At 40.4% G+C, this 12500-nt stretch overlaps 1 protein-coding gene across 1 annotated transcript; it reads right to left on the reverse strand.

The window, feature by feature from the left end:
* Window positions 1-931: 931 nt before the first annotated feature.
* LOC119578913 (retinitis pigmentosa 1-like 1 protein) lies at window positions 932-3919 on the reverse strand (the record flags this gene model as incomplete). The annotated part of the gene is given in 3 exon segments (XM_037926584.1): window positions 932-1733; window positions 2077-3102; window positions 3782-3919. Coding segments are annotated over 3 exon segments (1149 nt in total). The 5' UTR covers window positions 3889-3919.
* Window positions 3920-12500: the final 8581 nt, after the last annotated feature.

Consider the following 12500-nt stretch of genomic DNA (forward strand, 5'->3'; position numbering starts at 1 on the left):
ATTTTATATATATATTATTATATATAATTATATTTACATTTATTTACATATATACACACACTATATATATACATATATGTATATATATATTATATATATATATATATATTATATATATATATATATATATATATATATATATATATATATATTGTGTGTGTGTGTGTGTGTGTGTGTGTGTGTGTGTGTGTGTGTGTGTGTGTGTGTGTGTGTGTGTGTGTGTGTATGTGTGTGTGTGTGTGTGTGTGTGTGTGTGTGTGTGTGTGTGTGTGTGTGTGTGTGTGTGTGTGTGTGTGTGTGTGTGTGTGTGAGTGTGTGTGTGTGTGTGTGTGTGTGTGTGTGTGTGTGTATGTGTGTTTGCGTATGTGTGTATGCACTTGTGCATAATTACAAACATTAATAATGTGTTTCATATATATCAACACGGGAATTAAAGTGCCCCATGGCCAGTGGAGCGATGGCCATGACAGTTTAACAGAAAGCATTAAAGTCAGCACTTCTGCACCGTCAGGACACACTCACGTTTCCAAATTTGTATTGCTGACGCTAAACTGATGCTAAGGGGTTGAAGATTCACACAAATATAACACATATTTGCAATTTAATAAAGGTGAGAAGAGGCAGAAACGAATTAATTTCAACCGGTTTATAAACTGTATAAACCAAGGATCCTGACAACCAGGCGGCTATTTGTACCTCTCATTTATTTAAGAAAATATTAGTTCGGGAATCTGAAAACAAATCGATGGTTCATTTTCGTGCCATCAACACCACAGAATCAGTGACGAAATAATTGAAAACAAATTGTGGATCAGTTTGTGATTTATATGAATAAGTACAATGACATTATGATTTGTAGTTTTAAAATCACAATATGAATTGCCTCAGACAACCAGAAGATGATGACAAACACCAGATCTATACATAAGACATTTTATACCAATTTATTTTCGTTACTTTCAATTACAGAGAATAACTGTGTATTTTTCGTTAACACCTTCTGATATGCTTGGGAGGACTTTAACGAACATTAGAAAAAAAGTTGGATTACCGTTGGCACAAGTGGGTAAAAACGTCTACAACCAACTACTTATTAACATCAATTGGTCCATGTGGAAGAACACACAATAACATACTGAACATCTCTCCTACAGCTGGTGGTTCATCACTTCCCAGGAGCGATCAGAGTGCAGCAGAAATTCCGCCAATCTCAGCACTCATTAGCAAGGTTCGAGTCTTTGTTAGGTGAGTGCTATCTCATTTTCACCGGTAGAACAATATTTCTTTTTTGTTTGTTTTTATTGATAGCTGGAGTTAACTTGAACTTGACTCGAGCAACTGAGATATCCTGTCGTTTCATGAGAACCCTTCGGATTATCGCAGCATTCACTAAAACAGCTGAAATCGCTTCACGTCTCATTGTACAGCTGGAGTAGCGTAACACCCGGAGCCACCGTCACGTCTCTAAACACAGAATCGTTTGCCAGTACTGCGGCACTCATCCCGACTTCTAACTCTTCCTGATTTCTTCCTTCTCTCCCCGTGTCCAGCATTTCTTCGGCATCCGCGGCAGGAGGAATAGGAGAAGGAGACAGGAGTTCGAGGGGCGGCATGACTAGAGCAGCTGTAGGATCCGAAGATGTCGACACTATCCTACGAAGGAACGTGACTTCCTGGCGTAGGACGTCCCTCTCCTTGCCCGTTGTTCTCATAATGTCTAACAGCTCAGCAGTCTGAAAATAAAATAAAGGCAAAAAGCTTAATGTGACTCTGATCATCAGCAAGCTCTTTCTTCGCAAAATCAGTGGATATTGTTACCTCATGTTACATTAGAAGAAAAAATATGTAATGTGAAGAGCGTGGCCATAAAACGAAGATTTCAGCAGTTACTATCTCTGAACTTGATAGAGGCTAACTACAACAACAACAAAAAACTATGAAGAGGATAACTAGCTACTACGAACATACAAGTGGTTTGATCTTTATTCTGCAAAAAAGTGGTTTCTGCCATCTCAAAGGAGCCACAGGGAGGACATGCTGTTAAGAGCGAGCACCGACAAGCGACCTCCAGCCCACCTGTGGGAGAGCGACTGTATCCTGTTGTCCAACATGTGAGAGTACTTGTCAACGTTGTCGAGCCTGTTGTAGACAGCGCCGAGGACCAGGTGCTGCATGACGCAGTTGTCGCACTGGGCCCTCTCCCTCGCCGATAGCCTGTCAATGCGGGCCGCTTGCTTGTTGATGTCCAGCTGAAGGCCCTGTATCGCGTCCTCGAGGGAGTCCATTATCATCGTCCAGTTCACGCATCTTTCACAGTCCTCGTCTTCGCAGGGTTCTTCTTGCTTGGCCTCTGAACTGTCCTCCTCCTTCCTTTCGCCCGTTCCTGCGTCCTCTTTGGTCTCTGCTTCCCCCTCCGTGCCGTCGGCGCTCCCACGGCTGTCGTCGGGTTCCCCCTTTCCTTCGTCGGCGCCTTCCATTTCGCCGTCGGCGTTTCCCTGCGCGTCGCTGCCATCTTCGTCTGGCTCGTTGTCCCCTCCCGTAGCGTCATCTCCGTCATTAGCGTCGCCGTCTCCATCTTTCGTGTCATCGTCTCCCCTTTTGGCGCTGTCGTTTTCCTCTTCCGCGTCGTCGTCTTTCTTGTCGTCATCTCCGCCTTTGGCCTCGTTCTTTCCCTCTTCTACGTCCTCTTCTCCCTTCTTGTCGTCCTCCCCACCGTTGGCGTTGCCAGTCCCCTCCTCCACTCCGGCATTTCCGGCTTTTGTGTCTTTAACTAGATCTTCCTCTTTATCACCTCGTTTTGTCTCTTCTTTTTCCTCTTTCGAAGTTTCCTCGGCTGTTTTTACGATACCCGTTGCTTCGGGTTCCCTCTCCACTCCCTCCCTTTCCCTGTCGGCAGTTCCGCGCGAGGCGTCTCTACCCTTCTTCTCGCTGTCGGCGGCAGGGGTCGAAGAAGGCGCACGCGGAAGCCCACTGTCGGGATGCTCCAGAACCTTCAAGTCTTTGCTGGCCTTATCGGACGCTCCTTTGACGGGCTGAGTTTTCTGGTCGGGGCTTGAGGTGGTCAGAGCCGCCAGACCCCGTCCAACCTCATCCAAGCACACCCTGGAAAACCACAACCTCCTTTGAGAAAAGTCTCATACATACCTTGCTCTCCGCACTTGCCGCCGAGGCCTCTGCCTGCTTGAGCTTCTCGAGGGCCTGTTGGTAAAGCCCTCCCTGGTACCTCGCCCTCTGCTGCTCCCGGGCAACCTCCTCCTGGATCCGGTCGAGAGCCTGCTGGACTCGGGCTCCTTCCTGCTCTAACCGAGCTCGCTCCGCCCTGTTTCCCAGACATTCGGCCTTCGCGTTAAAATTCTTCTACCTGCTTTAGGGCCTCATTGCATACCAACACTTCACTTATATTAGGAAGATGTAGAAGTAAGAGAATAAATAACGCTGCAGAAAATTGGTGAAGCAAAATGTGTGAATGTAAACAAATTGGTAAATTCTTCATCTGTTTTATGATAATTATCCTGCACCTAAGGACATTTGAGAAATGGTTGGTATCAGTTTGTAATACATTACAATGAAACAGCTTTGCCAAACTCCATACAACTATTAAATCAAACAAACAATTTACCCTTCTTATCAAACTTACAAATATCACCCAGTGACAGACACACATTACAAATAAGTACCGGAATGGACAGCAAACGAACCATTCTCGAACGAATGATACCTCAACGTGAAAGAAAGACAAACACAAACGAAAGAAAAAAATACGAGAAGAAATAAAGCTCACCGATACTTCTCGTTGTCCTCCGCCAGCTGCTGCCTCATGCGCTCCACCTCCGCCTTCAGACTCTTCATGGCCTCGCTCTGCTGGTCCGCCGCCTCCCGCAGCTTCATCACCTCATCTTCTGCGGGCGAGAGAGGACTCACTTTCAGGCTTTCCTTGTGTTCTAGTATGGAAATGCTTTTTATACTATGTGTGTGTATACATATATGAATGGTTGTTTTTTGCTAATTCGTTTATTTCTCTATCTATTTATTGATCTGTCTGTCTGTCTATCTGTCCATTTATTTATTCATCTGTCTCTCTCTCTCTCTCTCTCTCTCTCTCTCTCTCTCTCTCTCTCTCTCTCTCTCTCTCTCTCTCTCTCTATATATATATATATATATATATATATATATATATATATATATATATATATTATATATATATATATATATATATACATATAATATATATATATATATATATATATATATATATATATATATATATATATATACATATATATCCATCTATACATTTGTTCAAGAAATTTATTCATTTATTTATTACATTTATATCTACATTCATAAGATATCTTGACAACAATATCTGTAGTATAGTTCTATATTCCTCCAGCGCTCCAACTGAAGCAAAGTGCAGCAGCCACCAAGCTGCATTCAATCCAGACGCAGATTACGTCCCATCGCCTGCATCTAGACAAAATTTATTTCCAATAATTCACAAATATGCGAGTATCCCCTATGTGGTCGCCCAGGATATGCTTTTCAAAGAGAGGTCGATATTGGTACGTAATTGCAAATGAATCTCGCCAAGATGCAGATGATGGAATATGAAATATAATTTGGATAGAGATGACATATCCTCTGATTATAGTTTGATTATGATCTTAACAGAGTTACGGCGTGAAATTGCTACTCCATAGTTCGGATGCGAGTTGGAATGCAAGGGAGTGATTCTCAGTAAAGCGAGTCATAATACTCTTTCATTTATCCTCCTTTCTCTATATCACTGTCTTTCATGGGGTCTTTCATTTTCCATTATCAGTAAACTTCAGTCACTCACCGAGGTCCTGATACTATAAGGTGATACTAATATCAATACTAAAAAGAAAATATAATAGAAACAAAGGTCAACAGAGGAACATGAGAGAAGAAAAGGTTTCGTTCAAAGTATAAAAAAATATTAGAACAAAGTTACACCCTTGTGCAACCTTGCTTTGAATGCTTTACAGGAACTAAAGAATAAAGTATGAATGAGACTGTATAATATCTCGAAGTGCAATATAAATATTCATCAATTATTCATCAACATATATACTTTCCTCGCTTACATTTAGCACGCAATGGGATTGTTACCTATTTTCTGCTTCTTATGCGCAGTACAAGCACAAAAAAAGTTTTATGGTTAAATTAAATTGTTAATGTACAGAGAAAGGGGTTATATGTTGTCTTTCATTTTCTCTCGTTTTATACTTGATTTGTCTGTCTGTTGTCTAATATCTCTTATCCATTTCTTTCTGTCTCTCTGTCTGTTTGTCTGTCTGTCTGTTTGTCTGCCTGTCCCTTTCTCCCTCCCTCCTTCCCTCCTTCCCTCCCTCCTTCTCTCCCTCCCTCCTCCTCCCCTTCCCTCCCTTTCTCCCTCCCTTCCCCCTCTCTTTATCTCCCTCCCTTTTTTTCTTATTAACATTCAACCCCCGGGAAACGAACCGTTTTTGGGTCTGAGAGGGGCAAGTAGCGCTCAGTTGTGTTAGCGCTCGTCGTCACTCTTGACGCGTCTGGGGTGTCCATTGGGTGGCCCGGCCTGGCCTGCAAGGCAGAGGAGGAAAAGGTCTCGCTAAAGGAAGGGGCAAAAAGGAGCATATATATTATATATATATATTATATATTATATATATATAATAAAATATATTTATAATATATTAATATAATAAAATTTTAAAATAAATATATATATTATAATATTATATATATTAGTATTATATAATATATATATATTATAATATAATATTATATATATATAATATAATATATATATTATATATATAATTATATATATAAAATATTATATATATATTATAATTATTATATAATATATATATTATATATATAATATATATATATATATATATATATATAATATAATAATAATATATATCGCACCCTTTAGCCTACTCCCTTTTAGCGAGACCTTCCTCCTCCTCTGCCTTCGCAGGGCACAGGCCGGACCACCGAACTGGACACCACAGACGACGTCAAGAGTGAGCGACGAGCGGCTGAACAGCAACTGAGCGCTACCTTGGCCGCTCTCCAGACCAAACACGGTTCGTTCCGGGGATTGAGATGTGTAATAAAGAAGAGGGAGGGAGATAAAGAGAGGGGAAGGGAGGGAGAAAGGGGGGGAAGGGGGGAGGAGGAGGGGGGGAGAAAAGGAGGGGGGGAAAGGGGGGAAGGAGGGAGGGAGAAAGGGACGGGCAGACAAACAACAGCAGACAAACAACAGGAGCAGAAAGAAAGGGATAAAAAGATATTAGACAACAGACAGAAAAATCAAATAAAACAGAGAAAATGAAAACAACATAAAACCCCCTTTTCTCTGACTTTAAACAATTTAATTTAACCATAAACTTTTTTTTGCTTGTACGCGCTAAAAAAGCAGAAAATGGGAAAAAATCCCATTGCGTTTAAATGAAAGGGGGAGATATAGTTGATGAATAATTGATAAATATTTATATTGCACTTCGAGTATTATACGTTCTTTCATACTTTATTTTTAGTTCCTGAAAGCATTAAAACAAGTTCCCAAAAGGGTTTTAAACTTTTTTAATTTTTTTTATATTTTTGAAGGGAAACCCCTTTTCTTTTCATGTTCCCTGTTGCCCTTTGTTTTATTAATTTTTTTTTAGTATTGATTTTAGTATCCCTTATAGTATCAGGACCTGGTGAGTGCTGAAGTTTATGATAATGAAAATAAAAGCCCCCAGAAAGACAGTATATAAGAAAGGAGGAAAAATGAAAGAGTTTTATGCCGTTTCGGGAAAATCACTCCCTTGCTTCCCAATGCATCCGAACTATGGAGTAGCATTTCACGCCGAAAACTCTGTTAAATCAAAATAAAATTTTAAAACAGGGGAATGTCATCTCTACCCAAATTATATTTAAATTTTCCCCATCATTGATCTTGGCGAGTTTCATTTGCAATTACGTAAAAATATCACCTCTCTTTGAAAGCATACCTGGCGACACATAGGGGATACTGCATATTTGTAAATTTTTGGAAAATAAATTTTGTCTAGATGCAGGCGATGGGACGTAATCTGCGTCTGGATGAAGCGTTGGGCTGCTGCATTTTTGTTTCCCGTTGGGCGTGGAGAATATAGAAATACTACGATATTGTTGTCAAGAATCTTATGAAGTAGATATAAATGTAATAAAAAAATGAAAAAATTTTTGAACAAATGTATAGAGGGAATTTGTATATATATATTATTATATATATATATATAATATATATATAAATTATATGTTATTAATATATATAATATATAATATTAAATATATATATATAATAATATATATATATATAATATATAGGAGAGAGGAGAGAGAGGGGGAGAGAGAAAAGGGAGAGAGAGAGAGAGAGGGGAAAAGAGAAGAGAGAGGAAGATGAATAAAAAATGGACAGATGACAGACGAAGACAATAAATAGAAAGAAATAAACGTTAGAAAAAAACAACCTTTCATATATGTATACACACACATAGTATAAAAAGCATTAAATATAGAACAAAAGGAAACCCCTGGAAAGTGGTCCTCTCTCCCCCGCAAAAGAGGTGAGAAGCGCGGGGGGCGGGGACCAGCAGGCAGGCCATGAAGAGTTGAAGGGGGGAGGGGAGCGCAGGGGAGCAGCTGGCGGAGGACAACGAGAAGTATCGGTGAGCTTTATTTTTTCCGTATTTTTTCTTCGTTTGTGTTTGTCTTTTTCACGTGGGTATCTTTGTTCGAGAATGGTTGTTTCGTCCATTCGGTCTATTTGTAATTTGTGTCTGTCAGGGGTGATATTTGTAAGTTTGTAAGAAGGGTAAATTGTTTTTTTGATTTAAATTTGTAGGAGTTGGCAAAGCTGTTCATTGTAAGTTTTACAAACGATCCCAAACTTTTCTAAAATGCCCTTTGGGTGCAGGATAATTATCAAAAACAGATGAAGAATTTCCCAATTTGTTTACATTCACACTTTTTGCTTCCCAATTTTTCTGCAGTTTTATTTTTTCTCTTATTTTACATCTTCCTAATAAAAGGAAGTGTTGGTATAAATGAGGCCCCAAAAAGGGGTAGAAGAATTTTAACGCAAAGGCCAAATGTCGGGGAAACAGGGCGGAGCGAGCTGGGTTAGGCGGGAAAGGGAGCCCGAGCCAGCGGGCTCTCGACCGGATCCGGGGGAGGTTCCCGGAGCAGCAGGGGGCGGGGGTACCAGGAGGGCTTTCCCAACAGGCCCCGAAAGCCAAGGGGCAGGGGCCCTCGGGGCAAGTGCGGAGAGAAGGATGTATGAGATTTTTCAAGGGGGTTTGTGGTTTTCCGGGTTTCTTGGTTTTAGTTGGACGGGTCGGCGGCTCTGACCACCTCAACCCCCGACCAGAAAACTACCCCGTAAAAGGGAGCGCCCGAAAAGCCACAAAGATTAAAGGTTTTTGGGAGCATCCCGACAGTGGGTTTCCGCGTGCCCTTCTTAACCCCTGCCGCCGACAGCGAAAGAAGGGTAGAGAGCCTCGGCGGAACGCCAAAGGGGAAAGGGAGGGGTGGAGGGGAACCCGAAGAAAACGGGTATCGTAAAAACACCGGGGAAACTTCAAAAGAGAAAAAAAGAGACAAAACGGGTGAAAAAAGAGGAAGATCTAGTTAAAACACAAAAGCCGGAAATGCCGGAGTGGAGGGGGGGACTGGCAACGCCAAACGGGGGGGAGGACGAAAAAAGGGAGAAGAGACGTGAAGGGGGAAAGAAACGAGGCCCAAAAGGGCGGAGATGACGACAAAAAAGACGAGACGCGGAAGAGGAAAAGACAGCGCCAAAAAGGGGGAGCCGATGACAGAAAGTGGAGACGGGGCGCAATACGGAGATGACGTACGGAGGGGACAACGAGCCAAGAAGATGGCAGCGACGCGCGGGGAAACGCCGCGGCGAAAGGGAAAGGCGCCGACAAAGGAAAGGGGGAACCGACGACAGCCGGGGGAGGCCGCGGACGGAGGGGAAGCAGAGCCCAAAAGGGGACGCAGGAACGGGCAAAAGGGAAAGGAGGAGGACAGTTCAGGGGCCCAAGAAAGAAGACCCTGCAAAGACGGGGACGTGAAAGATGCGTGAACTGGACATGAAAAAGGGACTCCCTGAGGACGCGATACAGGGCCTTCGTGGACATAAACAAGAAAGCGGCCCGCATTGACAGGCTATCGGCGAGGGAGAGGGCCCAGTGCGAAAACTGCGTATGCAGCCCCGGCCCTCGGCGCGTCTACAAAGGCTCGACAACGTTGACAATCCCTTCACATGGGAAACAGGAACAGCGCTCTCCCACGGTGGGTGGAGGCGCTTGTGGTGCCGCTCTAACAGCATGTCCCCCCCGTGCTCCTTTGAGATGGCGAAACCATTTTGCAAAATAAAGATAAAACCCACTTTATGTTCGTAGACTATTTATCCTTTTTCATATTTTTTTTGTTTTTGTTGTAGTTACCCTCAAATCAATTTCAATAGTAACTGCTGAAATCTTCTTTTAGGGCCGCTCTTCACTTACATTTTTTTTCTTTAATGTAACATGAGGAAACAATATCCATTTTTTTCAAAGAAAGAGCTTGCTATGATCAGATCCATTAAGCTTTTGTTATTTTTTTTTAGACTGTGGGGGTTAGACATTATGAAACCCAACGGGAAAGGAGGGGGGACGTCCTACCCCCAGGAAGTAATTTCCTTCGTAGGATAGTGTCGACATCTTGGACCCTACAGCTGTCTTCATGCCCCCCCCTCGAACCCTGTCTCCTTCCCCTTTTCCCTCCTGCGGGGATCCGAAGAAATGCTGAACGGGGAGAGAAAGGGGAAAAATCAGGGAAGATTAGAAACGGGATGAGTGCCCAGTACTGGGGAAAAAATTCTGTGTTTTGAGACGGACGGTGGCTCCCGGGGGTTACGCATCCGTGTACAATGAGACGTGAAACGATTTTAGCTGTTTTTGTGAATGCTGCGAAAACGAAGGGTTCTCATGAAACGACAGGATTTAGTTGCTCGAGTCAAGTTTAAGTAAACCCCTATCAATAAAAACAAAAAAAAAAGAAATATTGTTCTACCGGGGAAAATGAGATAGCACTCCCTAACAAAAACCAACCTTGTAATAGTGCTGAGATTGGCGGAATTCTGCTGCACTCTGATCGTCCCGGAAGTGAGAACCACCCCGGGGGGAAGATGTTTAGATTTATTGGTGTTCTTTCCAAAAGGGCCAATTGATGTAATAAGTAGTTGGTGTAGACGTTTTTTTCCCACTTTTGCAACGGGACCCAAATTTTTTTTTATGTTTTGTAAAGTCCCCCAAGCAATCAGAAGGTGTTAACGAAAAAAAACACAGTTTTTCTCTTAATTGAAAAATAACGAAAAAAATTTGGGATAAAATGTTTTTGATAGATCTGGTGTTTGTCATATCTTTTGGTTGTTGAGGGAATTTATATTGTGTTTTAAAATACAAAAAATAATGTCATTGTATTTTATTAAAACACAAAAGCCCAATTTTTTCAATTATTTGTCATGATTCTGTGGTGTTGATGGGACGAAAATGAACATCGATTTGTTTCAGATTCCGAACTAAATTTTCTTAAATAAATGAGAGGTACAAATAGCCGCCCCGGTTGTCAGGTCCTTGGTTTTTCAGTTTATAAACCGGTTTTAAATTTAAATTTGTTTCTGCCTCTTTTCACCTTTTTTAATTTCAAAAATGGTTTTATTTGTGTGAAAACTTTAACCCCTTAGCATCATTTGCGTCAGCAATACAAAAATTTTGGAAACGTGAGTGTTCCCGACGGTGCAGAAGTGTGCTTAAACTTTCTTTTAAAAAAGTCTGCCCCGCTCCCCTGGCCATGGGGCACTTTAATTCCCGTGTTTATTATTGAAAAAACATTTTTAATGTTTTGTAATTATGCCAAAATGCATACAACATACGCAAACACACTACACCACCACACACACACACACAAAACACACACACCACACACACACACACACACACACACACACACACACACCACCACACACACACACAAACACCCACGCAACACACACAAACCACACACACCACAAGCACACGCCACCAAAAAACCGCATACCCCCCCCAACCCCCCCCCACCACCCCCCCACCACACCCCCACACCACATACACACCCACAAAAAACCACAAACACACGCACCACACACACACACACACAACACACCACACACAACACACACCACAAACACACACACACACGCACACACACACCACACAAAATATATATATTATATATTATATATAATATATTATATATTATATAAAATATATATAATTTAAAATGTTTTATATAGTGTGTTATATATGTAAATAAATGTATTATATATATATATATATATATTAAAAATATTATATATATATAATATTTATAATATATAATATAAAATAATACAACAACACACACCACAACCACCACACACACACCCACAACACACACCACACACACACACACACACACACACAAAAATTTTTTATATAATATATATATTAAAAATATATTAATATATATATTATATATATATATATAAAATAACACACACACACACCAACACGCACACACACACAAAATACATACTACACACCAACACACACAACACACCAACACACACACACACACACACCACATATATATATAATATATATTAAAATATATATATATAATATATATATTATATATATATATATTGTATAATTTTATATAGGAAAAGAGGGGGAGAAAAGAACAGCGATACACCACACCACACCACAACACCACACACACCCCACACAACACAAAACACACACACACACATATAAAATATTTTAATTATATATATATATATATATATATATTAATATATTTTATATACATATTACTATACATATATAGCTATGCACATAGATGTAATTTGGGTTTTCCATTATAAAGCAGGGATAATTTATTTTTTTATCTATCTATCTATCTTATGCTGTAGATATTACGTACACACACACCACACACAACAAAACACACACACACCCCACACACACATACACCACCCACACACACACAAACACACCAACACACACACCACACACACACAAAACCACACACAACACACACCCACATATATATATATATATATATATTAAAATATATATTTTATATTATATATGAAAAATATGTGATAAAATAGATATTAAATACATACATATTTTATATATAAACAACATACAATATAAATAAATAAATATATATATAATAAAATTTATAAAAACACACACACACCACACACACACACACACACACACACACACACACCACACACACAAACACAACCCACACCACACACACCACCACAACACACACCACACACAACACACAACACACAATCACAAACCCCACACACACAACACACCAAAACCCCCTATAATTAAAATTTTAAAATATAAATATATAATTTATATATATAA

This window comes from Penaeus monodon, chromosome 11 (genome assembly GCF_015228065.2).
Source record: "Penaeus monodon isolate SGIC_2016 chromosome 11, NSTDA_Pmon_1, whole genome shotgun sequence".
Classification (NCBI taxonomy): domain Eukaryota; kingdom Metazoa; phylum Arthropoda; class Malacostraca; order Decapoda; family Penaeidae; genus Penaeus; species Penaeus monodon.